Below are 18,827 nucleotides of genomic sequence, written 5' to 3' on the forward strand. Positions count from 1 at the left end.
TTTGGCATCTGGTGCAGCATCATAGGAAAGATTGTTAAAGGATCTGGACATGAAATGTAAATATAGACTATTAGCCAAAACTCAGTTGCTGTTAAATACTGTTTTATAAATTAAAACAGTAGCAGCTCTTTTTTCTTATATATATATATATATATATATATATACACACACACATATATACATATATACATATCCACCTCCCCCATATACAAGTATATATATTGATATACATACATACATATGTACAATCCTGTCCTTAAACAGCAACTAGTAACACTATTACATGATACTGCATCTTACTACTGGCTGAAGTGGGTAAAAACATGAATTTAGTTTTTTAGTAACACTGGGCGTCGAACAACCACCTTCATTGTTCTCAAATTGCAGCAGTATTTTTCCTTCAAATTCCAGAACTCCAGTGCAGTTCAACATACACTGCCTAACGTTAAGCCCAGGGCAAAAATTAACCAGTAAAACTTTATGTCAAATATCTTTGATATATCCAGAAATACTCCTGGAATATTAGATTCTTATCATCAGTGCCAGCTAACTAAACAACTCCCTGGACATTTACTAAATCAGATTTAAAACTCCTAGCTGCAAAACAAAGTTCAACTGGGTAATGAGGTCCATTTCTAATTGTATTTGCTTCTATTACCTTTTGTCGCAGAGATACAGATCTACTTTCATTTCCCTCCTTCAAAAAGGAAGAATTGGCAAGAACATGAAACCCTGAAACATGCAACTACTGCCATTACTCCACTGCTATAAGCCTATAATAAAGCACAGATTTGATAGTACTATCCATGTAGTGTGGCGAACCACACACAAATAAACAGTTCTCCACGAAGAATGAAAACCCAAAGACCAAACCCTTCCAATTCAAACATTATTGTTGCTTCTAACATAAGCCATCCACAGAAATCAGCCAAGGAGGTGACAGGAAATCCAAAAATAATTTGGTCTGGCCCTACGCACTATGAGAAAGGAGATTACAAGTTGCTTTCCACTCTTCTTACTGTTTGAGGAAAGCTGTGAAAACTACAAAAGTTATGCTTATGTAACAGACACCTATGGTAACACTCCTGTGACAGACGTATTTCTACCATAGTTCAGCACAGCATCACTGAAATTCATCAGTAAGGTGGAATTTGAGTAGTGTGAATTTATGTTGGGGGGTGTAGGGGTGGACTTAACAAAACCCCTGAATTAATTCAATGGCTAATGCAAATTACTAAATGTGTGCAAAATCAAACTGTCTACGGCACACAGTTAAAGAGGCCAGATGTGCCTCAAAATTTCCTGGGAAACCAAGCCTAAACTTGGCGCTTTCTTTTATCAGAATGAAGAAAGCGAGCTCTAGGAGTTTACAAAAGTGTGACCAATTGGAGCTTAGTCTTCTGTTGCTAATTGAGGCATGAAAAAAAAGAGCCAGTTTCTGAGGGCAAACTACAAACATGTACTTCTTATATTCCACTGCCACATGATAAAAAACAGAATCAAGCTGACTGGTAGAAACTTGACTGGCAACCAAAGACCAAGCTATTATTTCAAACTGTTATGGGAAAGCAATAAAATTGCTACCAGGTCTCCTCATGTTACTCCTCAATAAAAAGAAGCCATCAGGGAAATAAGAGGAAAAGAAAACACATCAAAACCTCTAAAGTTCCTTTAAGTAAAAATACACTTCTGTGGCATAATGCCATCTGCTTCTTGGTTAACATGACAAGAGAATTCAACAACGAGAATACCAGTGTTTTGAAAACACCAAGTAACCACAATCAATACATTTTAGTTTGCTCTTCTGACTGCAAAAACTGCATTCACATGCCACTATTGGCACATGCTTTAAACACCCCCATGAGGACATTTCTCTTACGTTATTGTTTGGTGGAGATTCTCAGGAGACAGAAACACCTCAGCCAGGCTGGGTTTGTGCCCAGGAATAAGATTTAGGCTAGGAAGACTCAAAAACTGGGAGAAGAAGATGGGAGAAGATAAGGGAACCAAATGTTCGATATTTATTTTTTCTGAAAATTGCCAAGTCAAAATGGTTGAGGAAGACTTACATAAAAGACATACAATTCAACATAGCACGTCTTCACTTCAGAATTACTGAAACAAAGAGCATTCACTTTTAATTACCAATGGCTTTGATCTGAATAGCCTCAATGGACGTTACAGTTGGATGCTAGAAAAGTTGATCCCTTCGCTTTGAGATGCTGCAGTATTTGCCAACTTAGAGGAAAAGCAGACATATTATAAACATCTGCCACTACAATCCAACTTTTTCACTTCCACTGTTGGCTTAAGAGTTCAGAAAATTTAAACACCATAGCTACGCTAGAGCTGGAAAACCTATACATACAGTCAGCAATCCTATTTTATTGCATGCAACTTACCCTACGTGGTCACTTAAGTTGTTTAATCAAGTAATCTTATATATAAGCATATATATTATGTATGTATACGTGTACACACAAAAAGGGGCATCAGAGGAAACTACCTATTCCCACCCCCTCGAATTTTCTCTCAGCTCCTTCAAAAAGGGGGGGGGGGGGTGGAGAAACAACAAAGCACTTGCTTGTCAGTCAAGTCACTCTGAATAGTTTTACAACCTTTCATTCAAATGTAAAGGCTTTGTTCCAATTGCCAAGACCATTTAGTCAGAATTAAAAGAGAAAATGCAATAGAGTGTGCTTACTGAAACCCTGGCTACAGCACAACCAAAAGTCATAGTCTGATCTTCCTATTTGCTGAAATGGCTACTCATAGCCTGCAGTAAATTGTGGTTTTAATTCAAGAATGTAATAATTAATAAAACAAAATCTTGTGATTTAAAATCTCATTTTAAGAAAAACCCTCAAGTCCTGCTATGAAAACTGGTAATTATCTTTATTAAAATTATCTCATTTCAAACATATTTTTAAGCAAATTAAAAAATGATAGCTTGTATTATTATTCACTTTGGCAAAATGCTGCACCACAGAAGAGCTCCACTGGGCAGAAACACTCTGGTGCAAAAAGAGAAGGCGACAAAAACGTTCATCAAATTGGGAAAAAAAAAAAAGAAGAAAAAATATAAATGAACTTTTCTAAATTTTAAAAAGCTATTTACTTTTTGTTATTTTGTCACCATCAGAAATTTTCAGGGAACACTGTTTCACTGTCTTTCACCCAACACGGAATGTTACGTACAGACCAAAATTTTTTAAAATATCAATACATTTTCTGTGATTATTATTAAGAAATAAAAATAACTCCTTGACATGTAAACACACTAAAAACACACTAGTTTTTAGCAAAACCATGGCCAGCCCTTCAACTGAAGTCACTGCATCCACAGATCCACAGGTGTGACCCTATCTGAGGACTCATGGGAGGATGTATTTCTGCTGTAAGAAATAAAGCACAGTTAAGAAGTCAGATAATCTCTCTAGCCTTTCAGGAAACACAGTGACATATCACCATGTACGTTAGAACATTATATAAGTACAATATAAAGCTGGTACAGTGCTAAGCATATTACATAAAGAATAACCTGGTTGTTGGATCATCCTACAAAGTATCTTAGCTCAGAGCAAGGCAGACTTTAAAACTTGGGTTATATTCAGCAATCCCAATTGCATACCATGGAACAAATCTGGAACATGTAGCTGGCATGCCATTCAAAAAGTGAATACTGTATCTGAGAAATACATAACATGTGGCAAGGACACAAAGATGCCTAAGTAGCTGTGGAAGTAATCTTACGTTTTGTCAAGGGTGGGTGATGGAAATCCAAAATATGTATGTCTTTATCCAGAACAGAAGTTGGTGTTTCTGATAGCAGAAATGTTAGTACTTCTGAAACCATATTCCTGATGATGCTTGTAAAATGTGCTCGATACCACATGTGCCAGTAACACCACGTAAGATGTGGAGAAACACAGATTATTTTTTTTTTACTCTTTTAGCCTACTTTCACAAATGCAAATCGCATGGATAACACAGAGCAAATAAAGGGGAACCTGCATTCAGCAATGCAAAGCATGTATCCAATTAACAGAAAGCAGGCCACTGAATCTCCCACAAACATTAGTACTACAGAGCCTACAGATGACACCTTTTAAAAACTAGATCATTCATTTCTTGGGGGGGGGGGGAGCACGAGTTTTAGCATGCAAGAAAAACTGCGCATTTCAAATTTATGATTTACGTTGTTGTCGATAAAATAGCTTTCCAATTATCGAGGCCCTGGCAGGAGAAGCTGGAATGCATTATGTGTTAATGATCACAACCAGGGGTCCAAGCTTTACTCTTTTGTCAAGAGCTACAGCAGATCCTCCCCGCAGCTTCACCATTAACATGTCTGTTTCCTGTCAGACCACTCAGAGATAATGTCATTTATCTCAGGGCGGCACAAGACCAGTCATTAGCTTCAGTAAAAGACCTCAAACAAAGGCCGGATGGCGTTTTATCCAGGGCTCGTAGGCTGCAGCCAAGAATCTCATTGCCTAACAGTTCAGAACTTAAGTTATCTTTAGAAGAGTAATTTTCCCCCTATCAACAATTCTAGAACACTTCTCTGAAGAGCTGAAAAGTCTCTGCATGGAAAATTTTAGTCAATGGTTTTATCATATGCAATTAGGTGACTGATAAGAGCTTGCTAAAGTTATCCTTTGAGAGCACCCGCCCCCCCTTCCTTTTACCTCGTAGGGAAAAGTTGACAGAATAATTCAGGTTCTACCTAAATAGTAAGACCTTTGAAGAACTGACCCTTATTGTGTTTGCCCGCAGGAGGTGATTCACTATTATAAATTCTTCAATGACTGAGCTTCTGGAAATCTCTTTAAATTAAAGTGGAACTGGTTAACTGTATGTACGAACATGTGTTTTCACAGTCTCTCCTGTATTATTGCAGTTCAGAAAGCTTCTATAAAGTGCCAGGTGAACTAATAATAATAATAATAATAATAATAATAATAAAGAGTCAAAAAATATGATCAAATCTCAGCTATTCAATTCCTGGGTTTATGCTGAAAACTAGGAACAGATGGTACTTTCCACGTTACTTGAATCTGGTTATTGAACACCTCTATGGTTACGGGAGATTTTGCTTAGCACTTTTAACATACATTTCATTTATTGGACTATAAAATGCTACTTTGGAAAAACAAGTCTTTATATAGCTATAATTAAAACAGTCTTGCAGGAAAGCCCTCTAACATGGAGAACATGGTTAACCTCATGACATCTGGACAATCAATCCCTTCCTTTTTACTGGGTATTTATGAAGTTATTAAAATTGTAAAATTACCAATGCCGAAAGTGAAACATTTTTCCAGTAGTTCCAAGTAAAGTTATCAGCTTCCCTACTTTATTTTATGAATGTTCTAGACCAGCCTCCATTGTGCTACGCTAACTCCTGCTTTGCACAGGAATTCAACAGCAGATCTGGTCATACATATTGGCAGAGGTCAGCAGGTTCACACGGAAAGCTTTCCTCGGCCAAAGGGCAACACCTCTTCACCCAGCTCAAAAAGCACCGTCACACTACTAGACAGCACTACAGAACTTTAAGAACCTTGAGCTGTGCTTATTGTTAGACACCCATAGTTATCAATGTTTTTAACAGCTAAATCCCTTATGTAGCTTTCAAAACAGTTTGCTGTCAAACAACAATAGACTTTGTTCTTTAATTACAGCAAGTGACCTCCCTGCCCTTTTATTTCACAGTGAATAAACTACACACAAGGCCGGCAAGAAAAGTACATGAAAAGCATATCTCCATAACATCATCAATCAAAGCATGTACTTAAATGATTTACATCAATAGGTAAAAATGCGCACAGTTTCCTGATGAAGTGTAAAACACTCTCAATCCCGCTATTAAAAAAAAAAACAGTGAAGATAAAATAAACAATACCAGCCAACATGTTAATTTGCCAAAGACAACTTTCAGATGTGAAATGCAGTCTTAATGAGAAGCAATAAGCTAATACAAGAGAAAAACTCAATCCTGGAGTATCACTAGACTGATTCATTTAAAAACCTGCAACTAGACACCTCTGATTATGGCTTTGTATCTTCTGTACTATTGTCACGTAAACATACTGATTTTCACATGCCAGATAGAATTTTCCCATATCTCAAATTCTGAGTGTTTGAATCCCCAAATCTCCCTGCAACACACACAAAGCAAATTCTTGTAGACACTCTGACCACTCTTCAGTGTAACAGCTGTTAAAAATACAAAAAACTTGGCTGAAACAGATGAAGAGTTCATGCTGACAAACAGTCAGTAACTGTGCTAAAAATGGTATGGATGAGAAATGGAAAATGGAGACAGGTTTTAACACCAAAAATCTTAGCAGTGGTTAGCATACCTGTCAAAGCTACTTATTCAGACATGTCACTGGTGGCTTAACCACAAAATGGGCTGCACAAATATAGCTCAAACATCTTAGAATTACAGCATACTTTGACTTTATCCACATATTAGGGGAGTGGCAACTTTTACAACGTACTTGCGGTTTCCGCATAAAAGAGCCAGCAGAACACAGTCATTGATTTAATTAGGCTTCATAAGATCCAATTTATCATGTTCTACATGACTTTCTGCAGCAAGGAAACAGAATAAATAGACCAAAAATAGACACTGAAGCATGCTGTGAAAGCTGAACAGTAACTACAACTCCTGGGAATCTGCTCCAAGTTTTTCACAAATAGTAAACAAATGCAGTATTATATACCACACCACTTACAGAAACCTGCAGATTTTGAATCGGCAGGCATGAACTCCTTTGTATCTAAGAGGAAACATCCAAATTCATGAGACGTCTTTCACAACATTAAGACAACTGGAAATTGATTTTAACATGCAGGCTTGAAAATTATATATTTATCTATAGACATAAGGTGCTTTGTGCATGTACAGCATATATGTTCTAGTGTATAAACAGCCAAAGCAAGAACACTTAAGGAATCTAAAACCCTTAAAAAAATATATATTTCTAATTATTATTAAACATTTGGGAAGAAAGCCAGAACACTTAAGTTTCGCTAACAGTGCCACAGGCTGGGCTTAAGGTTGCAACCATTGTCAGCAAAGAGGTTTATTATTATTGTACCTCTAGAAGTGAACGGTCTTTGGGAAGAGAAACACTAAGGGATGTTATTTAAGACAACAAGCAAGCACACCATTGTCCCAGACAACGGCCAACACTGCACGACTCTAATGTGCGAAGCCTGTATTAAAGTCGGTGTGTTCCAACAGCAGTCAGTGGCTGTTACTGGAAATGCAAGCTCCAAACCTCCTCCTGGAGTAACAACTACAACACGAAGTGTACCACTGGCTCTGAGCCGCTCCATACATGTTTGCTCTGAATTTGCATGCCATCCAATGTACACTGCACGTCACATTACTCCCATGTATATGGATTCTTCATACAATTTCCTGTGTGACTAGAGAGTGAAAAGAACACAAAAACGGAAGAAACCACACCACCCTCTAATCTCTGTTGCCATGACAGCAGCCTTTGAGATACTGAAATGTTCAGATTGCCAGCTAAACAAAATTGTTGAATGTGAACATTTGGCTGAGAGATTAAAAGGCTAAGGGGGGTGCAAAAGGGCAGTACCTCCCACATTCCAGGCAGCCACTGAATCCAATCAAATGGCTCTGACTCTTTAACCACAGCCATTGTGAAGACCGGATTAGGGCAATTTATCTAGATAGTTAAAACAGATTAGAGAACTGCAATTTGAAGACTATTGGCAACAGAAGTAAATGCCTACTGTACTAAGTTAATAAAGAGACTGTGAGATTTTAGAACACCTTTCCGCCGCGAACAGAACTTCCATAAATCAAAGTGCAAACATATACACATGAATTACAGCAATCTGGTTTTCTCATCTGCATTTAGAAAAGGTCACAAGGCTCATTCAAATTCATCCATAGATATGCTACCTTAAAAGCAATATTATGCATACAATATGAAATTTAATTTGTTCCTTGCCTTGAACAGAAGCCTTTGAAATTATCTTCCAGTTTTAACAAATATCTGACGTCACACAAATCTAATCCTCCAGTCAACTTAAATATTATTACAAAAACTTCAACACGACCGAAATACATAACAGCCAGTAATGGGGCGTAAAAAGACGTAACTTTTCCCTGAGACCTTCAGCCCTCCCAGACACTTGCAGACTGTATAGTTAACACCAACCTGAAAGTTTTCCCATCTCTGAACATTCGCTCAGGGAAGCTGTAAAATCAGGTAATTTAAGACCAACAGCTGACAATAAAGCCACAATCTAACATCCTAAGATTGTTCATTCAGGGGGTGTTGGTTTGCTTTATTTTTTCAGGCAGACCAGGTTATCTTTAACAACCTGTAGAATTCATCGGACTCCTAATCCTGGGCCAACGCTCGCCCCCAGGTCCCCCAGAAGATTCCTTCTGCCCTACAGACAGAACAATTCCTGCCGACACCAGAACCTCCTTGAACCAGTGGTTAACAAAAGCCAAGCTCTCCCCGCACCCTTCCCGAAGCATAGAGTCGTGGCCATCTATTCTTACAGAAAACAACCTTCGTAAGGTAATGGAAAGGAAGAAAAACACACATCCCCATCTGATTTCTTTCATACATTTCAACCACTCAACAAATGAGCAGTTCACATCCAAGAGCCAGTGGGGCTCAGACAGGAAAGCTCCCCCAGAAAGGAGACAAACTGCTCCCCTCTGTTCCAAAAGCTGTTTTGCACACACACATCTCAGCACAAGGTGCATTCCCCTCCTCCCAGCCTCCTCCTTCCAGGAAGACGAGAGCCACCGCCTGTCTGCCGGCTCCTTCCTCCCTCTCCTCCATCCAGACCAGCTTCTTGGGGCCTCTGGGCAGGAGCCCCCAGTATGAAAAGCATCCTGCGTCTCTCCACGAAGCGCAAAGGCGGAGCCCAGGTCTCTGCCGATGCCTCCTGTTTTCCCCCCCAAGTGCAATCTCGACTCCAGACAGCGGGTCAGAGGAGAAGGGAGAGGGCTCCCTTCAGACTTCGGGAGAGGAACGGCCACAAATGCCCACCAGTGTTGTGGAAGTGTCAGCACAGAGCGCCTGGAGCCTGAGCTATGCACCCCCCTAGGCAAACACACAGACCTCCAGCCTGCAAACACGTGCCATCCCACTGGTACCAACACTGCTGCTCTCTGCTAAAACCAGGGATGGCTCAGTCAGGGTCATCTCAGGGTTTCTCCTTCTGGGTGAGTGTGACCAAAAGGAACAGACAAAACAGAAACATTCTCCAGGGCTGAGGACAGGGAGGGGAAGTCCTAAGGAAGAGCAGCGCACTCAAAACATGGTGTCTTCTCTCTAGGGAAGAGGTCTCGGGGTTGTTTTGTTTTGTTTTTTTTAAGAGAAAGAGGAAGAACAGATAGATGTCACAAACACATAGCAGAGAGAAGGACACAGGAGCCAAACACACAGTTGTGGGACATTTATTATAGACACAGGGAGACACAGAAGAGAAGAAGTGGAGAGGAGCTTTGTCCTACCTTTTCTGTTTTCAATTTCTTGATTCGCCTGTGGCTCTCCTCCTCCTCCTCTTCCTTCTTTACCAAAATAGAGTTCCCCATTAACCCTGAATCCGGGGTACTTTTGCTCACCTCCCCCACGGCAGAGGAGGTGCAGTGGAAGGGGCTGCTGCTTCCACCACCACCTCCCTTGGCCCCGAAGCCATAGAGGTGCCCAGGGGGAGCTTGGCTGCTGCCACCCCCACTGCCATTGGGGTGGCCCTGCTGCAGGTCATGCTGTTTGTCCTTCCTGGATTTTCCCACATCCTTATCCCGCTTGGAGCCTCTGCTGCCCGGGGCTTTACCTGGTTTCTCCTCTTTGTTTTTCCCACAAGAGGCAATGGTGGTGTTGTTGCTGGTGGTGTTATTATTGCCGTTTGGGTTACTGCTCACGCTTTGACCCAGTGCTGAATTCATGCCAGTTGCCTCTCCAGGGCGCCCTTGGACTTCCTGCCTCTTGCCAGCACTGCTGATCTCAGGAATCCCATACAAGGCAGCAGAAGGCAGAGATTTATTAGCATCCTTGGAAGTTTTACTCCTTTTCACTTTTGATTTGCTAGTCTCTTTGTGAGAGGAATTCCCCTGGGGAGCAGAGGGCTGAACAGAAGCAAATTTTAGGCCATCAGCTAAGGCTGAGGTAGCATTAGCCCCACTGGAAGCCAGACCCCCGCAATCCTTGGAGCTGGTGTTGCTGCTGCTGGTGGTATTAGTAGAATTATTCATCTCAAATTTCTGTCTGTCCTTCTCCAAATCGGCGTCCAAATCGATTATTAAATTCCCAACACCGATTTCCCAGTCATCGCCACTGTCGTAAGTGTCAACCGCGTTTGGATCCACACCTTTTCCTGCAGTGGAAGTGTTCAATGACATCCTGAAGATGAGATCTCTAGAGTAAAAATCCGATGAACTTTCCTTTGGAGATGTGGGGACATTCGTTTATCTCCGTTGGGCTCTCTTAAGTTCAACTCTTCTTGTCTTCCTCCCCCAGGTGTGTCTAGGTTCACAACCCGCAGTCCACGTTCACCTTGTCCTGTGAGGGGAAAAGTCAAATATTTCTTGTCTGGGTGTTACCAGAATATAATACGACTAATAAGAAGGGGGCAAGGTAGGGGGAGCAAAATCATTCACCGTTGCCACGGTTTTTTCTTAAGTTTGTTAAACCGGAGGCAATGGCCGTGATACTTTTACAGTGAGCATCTTTAATCTAGTTCTATACCAACATCCACAATCTGTCAAAAAGTCATGTTCACAAAAAAAAAAAAAAAGAAAGAAAGAAAAAATTAACTACATGACTTAAATCCATAAAGCTCAAGAAATACAGTCTTAGAAGTGGTGCCTAGCTGTTGGAGCACATGTAACCTAACCTCTTGGACGACCACCTAGGCACGAAAGGGAGAAAAGGAAAGACACAGATTCACTCTTCACTGCATTCCATGGATTTTGTGGCTTTAAACCAGACCCTTGAAGTTTTGTGACTCTCCTATCTTTTACCCTCCTTCCACTTAATCTCTTGGGGGGGGAGAGGGAGTGCTAAGGGAAGTGGGAAACCCCATTTTCCTTGCCACAGTACAGCTTCTCTTAAAAACCAACAACCTACAAACACAAATGTTTACTGGAAAATATTAAACTCCATAGGTTAAAAAAAAAAAATTTAAAAAAGAAAAAGGTCTTTTTTCTTTAAAAAAATATTCTCAAGATAACAGTTCTAAAAGCAGTTATAATGTACTCATATGTCACACAATTGTTAGGTCTGTTAAATATAGTATTACTGACTGTACAGGAAACTGATTAAGACATACACTTTAAGTGATCTGCACCAAGGTGGCCTCAGTGACCGCAAATGAGTGTGTGTTTGACAAAGCTTAGTTAAAACGATTTTTAAAGGGATCTCTCCCTTTTACAGACGACTGTCGAAATACTGATACATATATATGCATAATGCTTACCTTTAATCCTTTATCATTTTTTAATTAAACCAGCAAATCAAAATGCTGTTCCCACACGTCTCAGCAACAACTCTTGTGCCTCATTTTACTTAAAGAGCAAGTGATCAAGAAGTAGAAAGCAAGTATCATCTCAGCCAGTACAAATCGGTCAATAACATATCTCCCCCTACTTTGGCACACGGATCAGAAGTCCTTTTTTTGTTTGTTTAGGTTTTTTTCCTCCTTGCTTAAAAGAAAAAAAAATTAAAAAAAAAAATGCTGAGCCTCACAACTTTACCAGATGGCAGGTAATATTTCACATTCAGAACTGAAGCATCAAGGACCAGATTTTTGTTTGTTTGCTTTTCCTGAATAAGCACCGAGACGTAATAATCATCACAGTAATTAAAAAAAAAAAATGTTTCCCCAACTTCACACTCCGTCTTCAGCCCCGGACCTGGGAGCCATCCTGATCAGTAAGTAATGATCCCATGAAACAAACCTACAGGCGCCTGGGTGTTACAAGACAGAATGTGCTAACATCGGGATAAATTAGTGAAAGGGAGGAAGGAAAAAAAGAAGAAGAAAGGACTGAAAATCTGGGCTGGATTCCGCCTGTTAGTTGGGAAGTGGCATTTTTTTCGCCCGTCCTGACAGATCTGATTTCTTGAAGTAACTTGAAGGGAAGCGGGGGGGTGGGGGGGGGGGCGGGGGTGGCGAGGAAGAGGAGGAGGAACGGGAGGGGGGAATCACTGATCTGATAAACCGGTTATCAAAACATTTTGTGGGAGTGGAGAAAGGACAGCGTGCTCTCAAACGAAGTAAATTTTCTCAGGGATAACATTTCGGGGAGGGGGGTGTCTGTCCCCGTCTCCCCCGCCTCAAATCAGCGCTCTTTAAAAATAATTTAAAAAGCACAGGCACAGATCAGAGTTTCAAATTGCTTTCTCGGGGAAAAAAAAAAAGAAAAAAAAAGAAAAACCCAGGAGCTTGGGCTAATCAGTCATGCGGTAAGTAATTCAGTAATTAGAGTCCGAGGAGATAAAGCAGACGACCTTTTTTTCAGGACAGATCGCTCCCACCTTATTGTCTGGGCAAACCTCGCAGCCTACTCCTACTCCTACTTCTATTCCCCTCCCTCCCCCCCCCCCCCCCCCCCCCGTCAGACGGTCTCGGAGCTTTAGCTTGGTATTTTTAATTAGCCAGCGATGGGAAGCTAAAAGCCGTAATGAATTGCCGGGGGCGGGCGGGCGGGCGGGCGGGGGAGGAGGGGCGCTCGCGCCAGCAACCGCCAACCCCCGAGGCGCGGCGGTTCCGTTACAGTTCAGGCCGCCCGCGTCACGTGAGGCTGGCGGGCTCCATTGGTTGTCGTGAGAACAAAAATGGGTGACAAGCGTAACCAGCGAATACGGGTCGGGTCTTTAACACGCAAAAAGCACACCGCGACAGACAGACATACGACGGACAAGCAGGCAGAGCCCGTCAGGTCTGCCGCTCGCCCCGGCCTCTCGCCGCCACCCCCGCGGCCGAGGGGGGGCCCTGGAGCCCGGGGGTGCCACCGCAAAGCGGGTGCTCCCGAGAAACACCTTACAACGCACCTCACACACCTCCCCCCCACCCCCCCCGCCCACCCCCCGCCAACCTCCCGGCGGTCCGGCGAGGGGGTGCCGTTACCTCGGGGCTTTCCCCTCCTCTCGCCTCGGGACGGCGAGCGGCGGCCGGCTGGGAGACCCGGGCGGGGGGAAACGGCCACGGCACCGGCGACCAACGGGCGATCCCACCGTCCGTCCCCCGTCCCCCTCGTCCCCCCCGCCCCAGCTCCAGCTCCAGCCTCGCGTTTCTGGCGTCCCGGTGTGACAGGAAAAATTCCTCCCGCGCCGCCGGGATCTGTCGGTACCCCATCACTCCGCTAACGAGCGCCTTGCTCTCGGGGCCGAGGGGGAAGGGGGAGGTATGCAGGCTTGTCGGTAATTGTGTCACTTTTATTTTTCCCCCTTGGTTAGTTAAAACCCCCAAAAGGCACTATGCTTTAACGCCCCCCAAGTGCACCGTCAAGTATGATTTGTGTGACTACAGTGCTTTCACCCTCTTACTTCCCTCAACTCATCCTGCTTGTGGGATTTTTTTTTTTTAAAGCCCCAAAAACCCCTAGTTATCTCAACTCCCAAAACTCTTAACACTCCCCTTTGCAGAGAAAAAAAAAATCCCCTCTTAAGTGCTATAGACACACCACGCAACCGTACTTACGGTCTGTATTGGATCGAGTTGACCTTTTCCTTCTAACTGCATTGAGTGTGTTTTTGTTGCAGCCGCTTTTTATTTTAGGAAAAAAAATCTAATGTCTTCAACAGATTTATTGTGTTTGGAAGAAGAGAGTACCAGATACCATGAACCCTCCTTTCTTTCTAGAAACAAAATTAAAACAAAAATAAAAACGGGGGAGAGAAGAAAAAAATCGCATCTGTGTCTGTCCCCGCACAGGCTGACACACACAAACACACACACACTGACTGACAGACAGACAGACACACACACACACACACACACACACACACACACACACAGAGGGGACACAGCGCTGCCCCCGGGGCGGGGGAGCGGGAGCGGGAGCCCGCTCCGGCGCGGTACCTGAGAGGGACTTTTCTTTGTTCACGATGCCCTTTCCCTCCTGGCCAATCAGAAGCCAGCTTTTATGAAACCGGGCTCTCTGATTGGTCCCTCGCTCCTCTTGCCTGCCGGCGAGGGTGAGAGACAGAAACACGCACGCACACACACACACATTGTACACAGAGGCATTAGCGCACGCATACACTACCACCACCCCCACCCCCACACGCAGAGCCCCTCGCTCTGCAGCCTTCAGCCGGCGCCGAGTGCTACAGTCGGCAGCCTCCTGCTGCAGCCAGATACAAATCATGTTTCCCATTTCAATTATCCTATATAACATTTAGGGCTTAGGGGAAAAAAAAAAAGAGAGGGAGGGAGGAGGGGGAAAAATAGAAAACCAAGGTGGAGAGGAGCTCTGCCAAGACTCACACGTTGGGAGGAAGACTCCCTCATTTCATTTTAATTTAATTTCAGGGCAGTTTTCGAAGCGATGATGAATGATTTTTCTGTGCTGGTTTCAAAGAGGCAATTTAGAATCTCACTCATAATTTTTAAATGCCCTCTCATTCAAAATTATAACAGCTTGAAGCCAGCTAGAGAGGGCTGCTGATACACATGTACGATTATTTCCGTGCTTAGTGGAGGAGAAAAGCAAACAGTGCCTGGAGGAAGGGGCTGAAGGGAGGTTCAGGGCAGGGCAGCACCCCCGCCTCTGCTCAGGGGGACACCGAGGCGCTGCTGCGCTTTCGGACCAGCCCTCTTGTATCCACTCTCTTCCCCTCCTCACATTTTATTCCATGTTCGTTTTTACAATGTGGTTTAAGTTAGGCAGGTCAGGTTTTATTCTTTCCTTTTTTTTTTTTTTGTCCTCTTTTTCGGAAGGAGAGGGAGCAGAAAATAACCCTTTTGTTTCCAGGCTGCTGATTTACTGCTGCACGCACTGAAGTGTGAATGCCAGCGACCGTATAACTACCACGTGAACATCCTTTCACAGGAATTAGTAACACAAATCTTCCCTATCGGGCTTTGTGTAGCTCGAAAATATCCCCCTTAATCATTCCTTTTGTTTAGGTTGGGAGCCATTATGCTACACCACTGCGTTAAATTGCGTTTAACCCTTCGCAGACAGCGGGGGTGGGGGCCGCCCGCGGGCACCCGGGGGGAGGGGGGCGCTGCCCCTCGCGCCAGGCTCCCGCGGGCACCTCCGGGCCGGGGGGTCGGACCCTGTCCTTTTTCATACCCCTAATCACGGTTTACTTCCCACCCCCCACCCCACCCCCGCTTTTTTTTGGTGGTTTTTTTTTTTCTTTCCCCTTGATCTCACTGGGAATTATCTCCCTGTGAAAATCGATAGGGGATGTTTTTCTTGCCAAATGCACGCGTTGCCCAAGTCAAGGTTTCCGGCCAGAAGTCAAAGCGTGGCATTTACGATGTCCTGCGCACCCGTGACAGGGTGACAAAATACCTCTGTGGACTTCACCCACCTAAGCAAAATTACCGGCGTTAGTGTCCCCGCAGTTACACGCTTCCCATCAAAGGGGTGATTAGCGGAGAGGTAGTGCAGGAGTAAAACCTCCTAAATCTGCTCGCTGCCGGGGCATCAGGGAAGGTGATGCAGGATGGGGGGGGGGGGGTGGTAAAAGCCACCCGTGATGTGGCACCCGCCCGTGCCTTGGCCACCAGGCCACCGTGACCAGGGCCCTTGGGAGGACAGGCTGCCCTCCTGGTGGTGTGAGCCCTGTCTCCCGGTCGCCCCTCCGGCCTCGTGCCGGGGGCGCTGGGGTCACCAGGACACGCTCCCTTGGGAGGCCGCCCGGAGAAAACCCGCTCCGTTCCTCCTGGTGTAAAAACACTTCCCCTTCAGGGGCTGATAATGGAAGGGTTTATTAGCAAGAGTAAGTTCATTGCCAAAGAGGCCCTTGATCACATTAAAATTTTTAAGTGATGACAAAGGTGGGGGGGGCGGAGAAAAAAAGGGGGCACGGCACGTGCGTCGTGCAAGCAAGAAATGCTGCCTGGTGTGAACGCGTCCCTGCCTTGCTGCCCCGGCGTTCTGACAACGCTGGGATGATCGCAAGAAGCCCCGGCGAGGGGCCGCTTCCCAGCTGGTGCGGCAGCCAAGGTGGCTGCGGACACTGCCAGTGGTATCCGGGGGTGGCCCACCTGCACCCCAGCGTTCGCAATCTGTGGGGCAACGAGCATGCATAATGTTACAAGATACTGAAAATCACAGGTTCCCTGGGGTAACTCTTGGGTGATTTCACCCAGTGGTTAGCGAAAATTTTAAGATCAGCAACACCAAGCCTGTTTTAGCCTGCTTAGTTGCGGATCACTGTTCCTCTTTCTTTACAGTATGTATTTTTCAGATTTAGGTAATGGCCCTGATTTTTCAATATCGACCTCTGTTTAGACACGTTTCACTTTGGGCTGCTTTTCGTCTGCGAAATTACAGTCATTTTCACATTATTATACAGTGAGTTGGAGACAGTTTGTATTTAGCATTGGGTGGGGGAAGGGGTATTATGGGAAGTGATCTGCTATGGTCAGCACATAATTTCAGCCCAAAGAAAATTGCTTCTGAATAGATGGTCTGTTAACTAGCCAAGGAACAGTCACTGGGAGAGATTGCAAAAATGCCTCTGCTTTATCTGAGTTACACCATCATTTTAATTTCTGAAAGCAACCGTCAGTGGAAGAGCCGTTTCTCCAACCACAGCTGCCAACTGATGGGTAAAATATCCCCACAAACCTCCTTAAATCACAAAATTCAGAAGGAAGCCTCTCTCCCTCCTGGCTGTTGTGTATGACTACACAGGGAAGGAGCCTGCCCAACGTACTGCATGGTTACCGGAGCAGGGTTTTATTTTATTGCTGTGGCAGAAATTACAGCAAGACCACTTGCAGGCCCGTGGGCGCATCTGCAGCAGTCGACTCCCATGAGTGGCTGCAAAAAGACCACTTAACTCACATTGTCTCGTCAGGTTGGAAATGTCCCTATTTCAAAAAGAGGCCAGTGCCCACTGTGTGATTTAGTGGCTTTTTCACGTTAATTTCTGCCTGCTCGCCAAATTAAATTACAACTTTGTATTCGTGTACATTTTACAAGACAGACAGAAGGCCAATAAATTAGTGATGTTTGTCTAAAATAGGAAATCCGTTTTTAATTAATGCAGCTGCAGACCGCTAATAATCCCAAAGAGATCCCCATCCACCCTCCCCGCCTCCCCCCTTCTCTTTTTTTAATCTTGCCAGACACATGCTTTGTATACGCTAAGAAAAATTACCGGCAAAAGTCTATTTTTAGCGAAAGGAATGCGAGGCTCTTATCTTACACTCCTGGACAGTTTAAAAACACGTTTGTTATGAGGAAACGCTCCTCTTTCCTTCTCCCGGAGCAGCCTGGAGACAAGATCAATCAGTGCGGCCAGGCGAGAGCCTCCGGACGGGCGGCGGGCGCTGGGCCCTGGGCCCGCCGCCCCTGCCCGCCCCCCCGCCGGGCCCCCGCCCCGCTCCCCCGGCCGGCGGCGCCCCGGGCGCGGAGCGGGCAGCGGCCAATCACCGCTCCAGAAATCGCTTTCCCGACCTCTCATTGGCTGGGGCTGGGCGGGGGTGTGCGGCTGGTGGCGGCGCTGCGGCCGGCTCCCTCTGCGCCGCACCGCGCCCGGCTCTGCCCGCGGCGGGGGAGCGGGCGTGCGGCCGGGTGTCCGCCTGTGCCGTGCTCCCCGAAAGCCCCGGGCACCTGCGCCCGGAGGCAGGGTTCAGTGGGAAAACAAAGACCACAGCAAATAGTTACTCACGGACGACTTCGGGAAGGGCCTTTTTCAATCCTTGCCCATGCCCCAGTCCCGCCAATAGGACGAACTTTAAGATCATCGGTGTTAAATTTATTAATGCCTGAAAATGCCACGTCGTCCTACCGTCATTTGCAGCTGCGCCTTAATTACCATCCCTCAGACGACCTCTTCCAGCTGCACCCTTTGTTCCTGCGTTTCATGTTGCGGGAGCAGAGGTACAGATACGTGCAGACAATCTCAGTATTGCACACAGAACATCTGCAAAGATTAAACCATCGTTCTTTTTTCTTCAACTTTGCACTAAAAAGAGGACAAAATCTGTTTCTCCTGAAGACTTATTTGCCAGATTTATTAGGTAAACAATGAGTGGCATTTCTCTCATATACAACATTTTTCACATAAAGGGTTTCTCACAGCAGATTTGAAAGCAGTACATTGGAAATTATCATATTGATCCAAAAATTCTGGATTAGCACATCCTTACAAGCCTCAGAATTTGTCACGGCCTACCCCGCAGTCTTATGGACAAACTTTGAATTGATGCGCGCAAACTACTGGCTCTGCGGATTACTTGTGGATAATTTATTGCAGTGTTGCAGACTGCCAGTGATCCATAGACCATAGTGTGGGAACTGGTGGTACAAACATACAGAGGAGTCATTATACACTCGACAGATACTTATGTTAGATGCTATTTTTTTTTTTTTTTTAAAGAGGCAATGCTAACATTGTTTTCTTCTTTAGAACAGTCCATGGACTCTTTTATGTTTACCTGCATATTCACAAGGAGTCTCAGTTCTATATCTCATCTAAAGGTCAGTGTCTCTGATGTTTCAGCACACAAATATAGGTTATATACAGAAACAAAGTACTGTTGTGGTGTTTACAGAAGAGCAATGAAGATGGCCTGGCAACTGGCAACTAGAGGGAATGATTTATGAAAGACTCTGTGTG

At 44.5% G+C, this 18,827-nt stretch overlaps 1 protein-coding gene across 5 annotated transcripts in view; it reads right to left on the minus strand.

Annotated features, from left to right (window-relative positions):
• The window catches only part of ZNF608 (zinc finger protein 608), an 88,105-nt gene extending 74,099 nt beyond the window's left edge, over window positions 1-14,006 (minus strand). For 2 of the 5 annotated variants that reach the window (XM_052778022.1, XM_052778023.1), the window contains exons 1-2: window positions 11,494-12,122; window positions 9,530-10,577 (exon numbers count right to left, since the gene is read on the minus strand). In XM_052778022.1, coding sequence (XP_052633982.1) covers window positions 9,530-10,417 — 888 coding nt within the window. In that variant the 5' untranslated portion in view covers window positions 10,418-10,577; window positions 11,494-12,122. Of the gene's footprint in view, window positions 1-9,529; window positions 10,578-10,911; window positions 10,980-11,493; window positions 12,124-13,719 lie in introns of those variants that run through there. The other 3 variants (XM_052778020.1, XM_052778019.1, XM_052778021.1) reach the window with 3 other exon arrangements.
• Between the last annotated feature and the right edge of the window lie 4,821 nt (window positions 14,007-18,827).

The sequence above is a fragment of the Harpia harpyja genome, chromosome Z (genome assembly GCF_026419915.1).
Source record: "Harpia harpyja isolate bHarHar1 chromosome Z, bHarHar1 primary haplotype, whole genome shotgun sequence".
Classification (NCBI taxonomy): Eukaryota; Metazoa; Chordata; class Aves; order Accipitriformes; family Accipitridae; genus Harpia; species Harpia harpyja.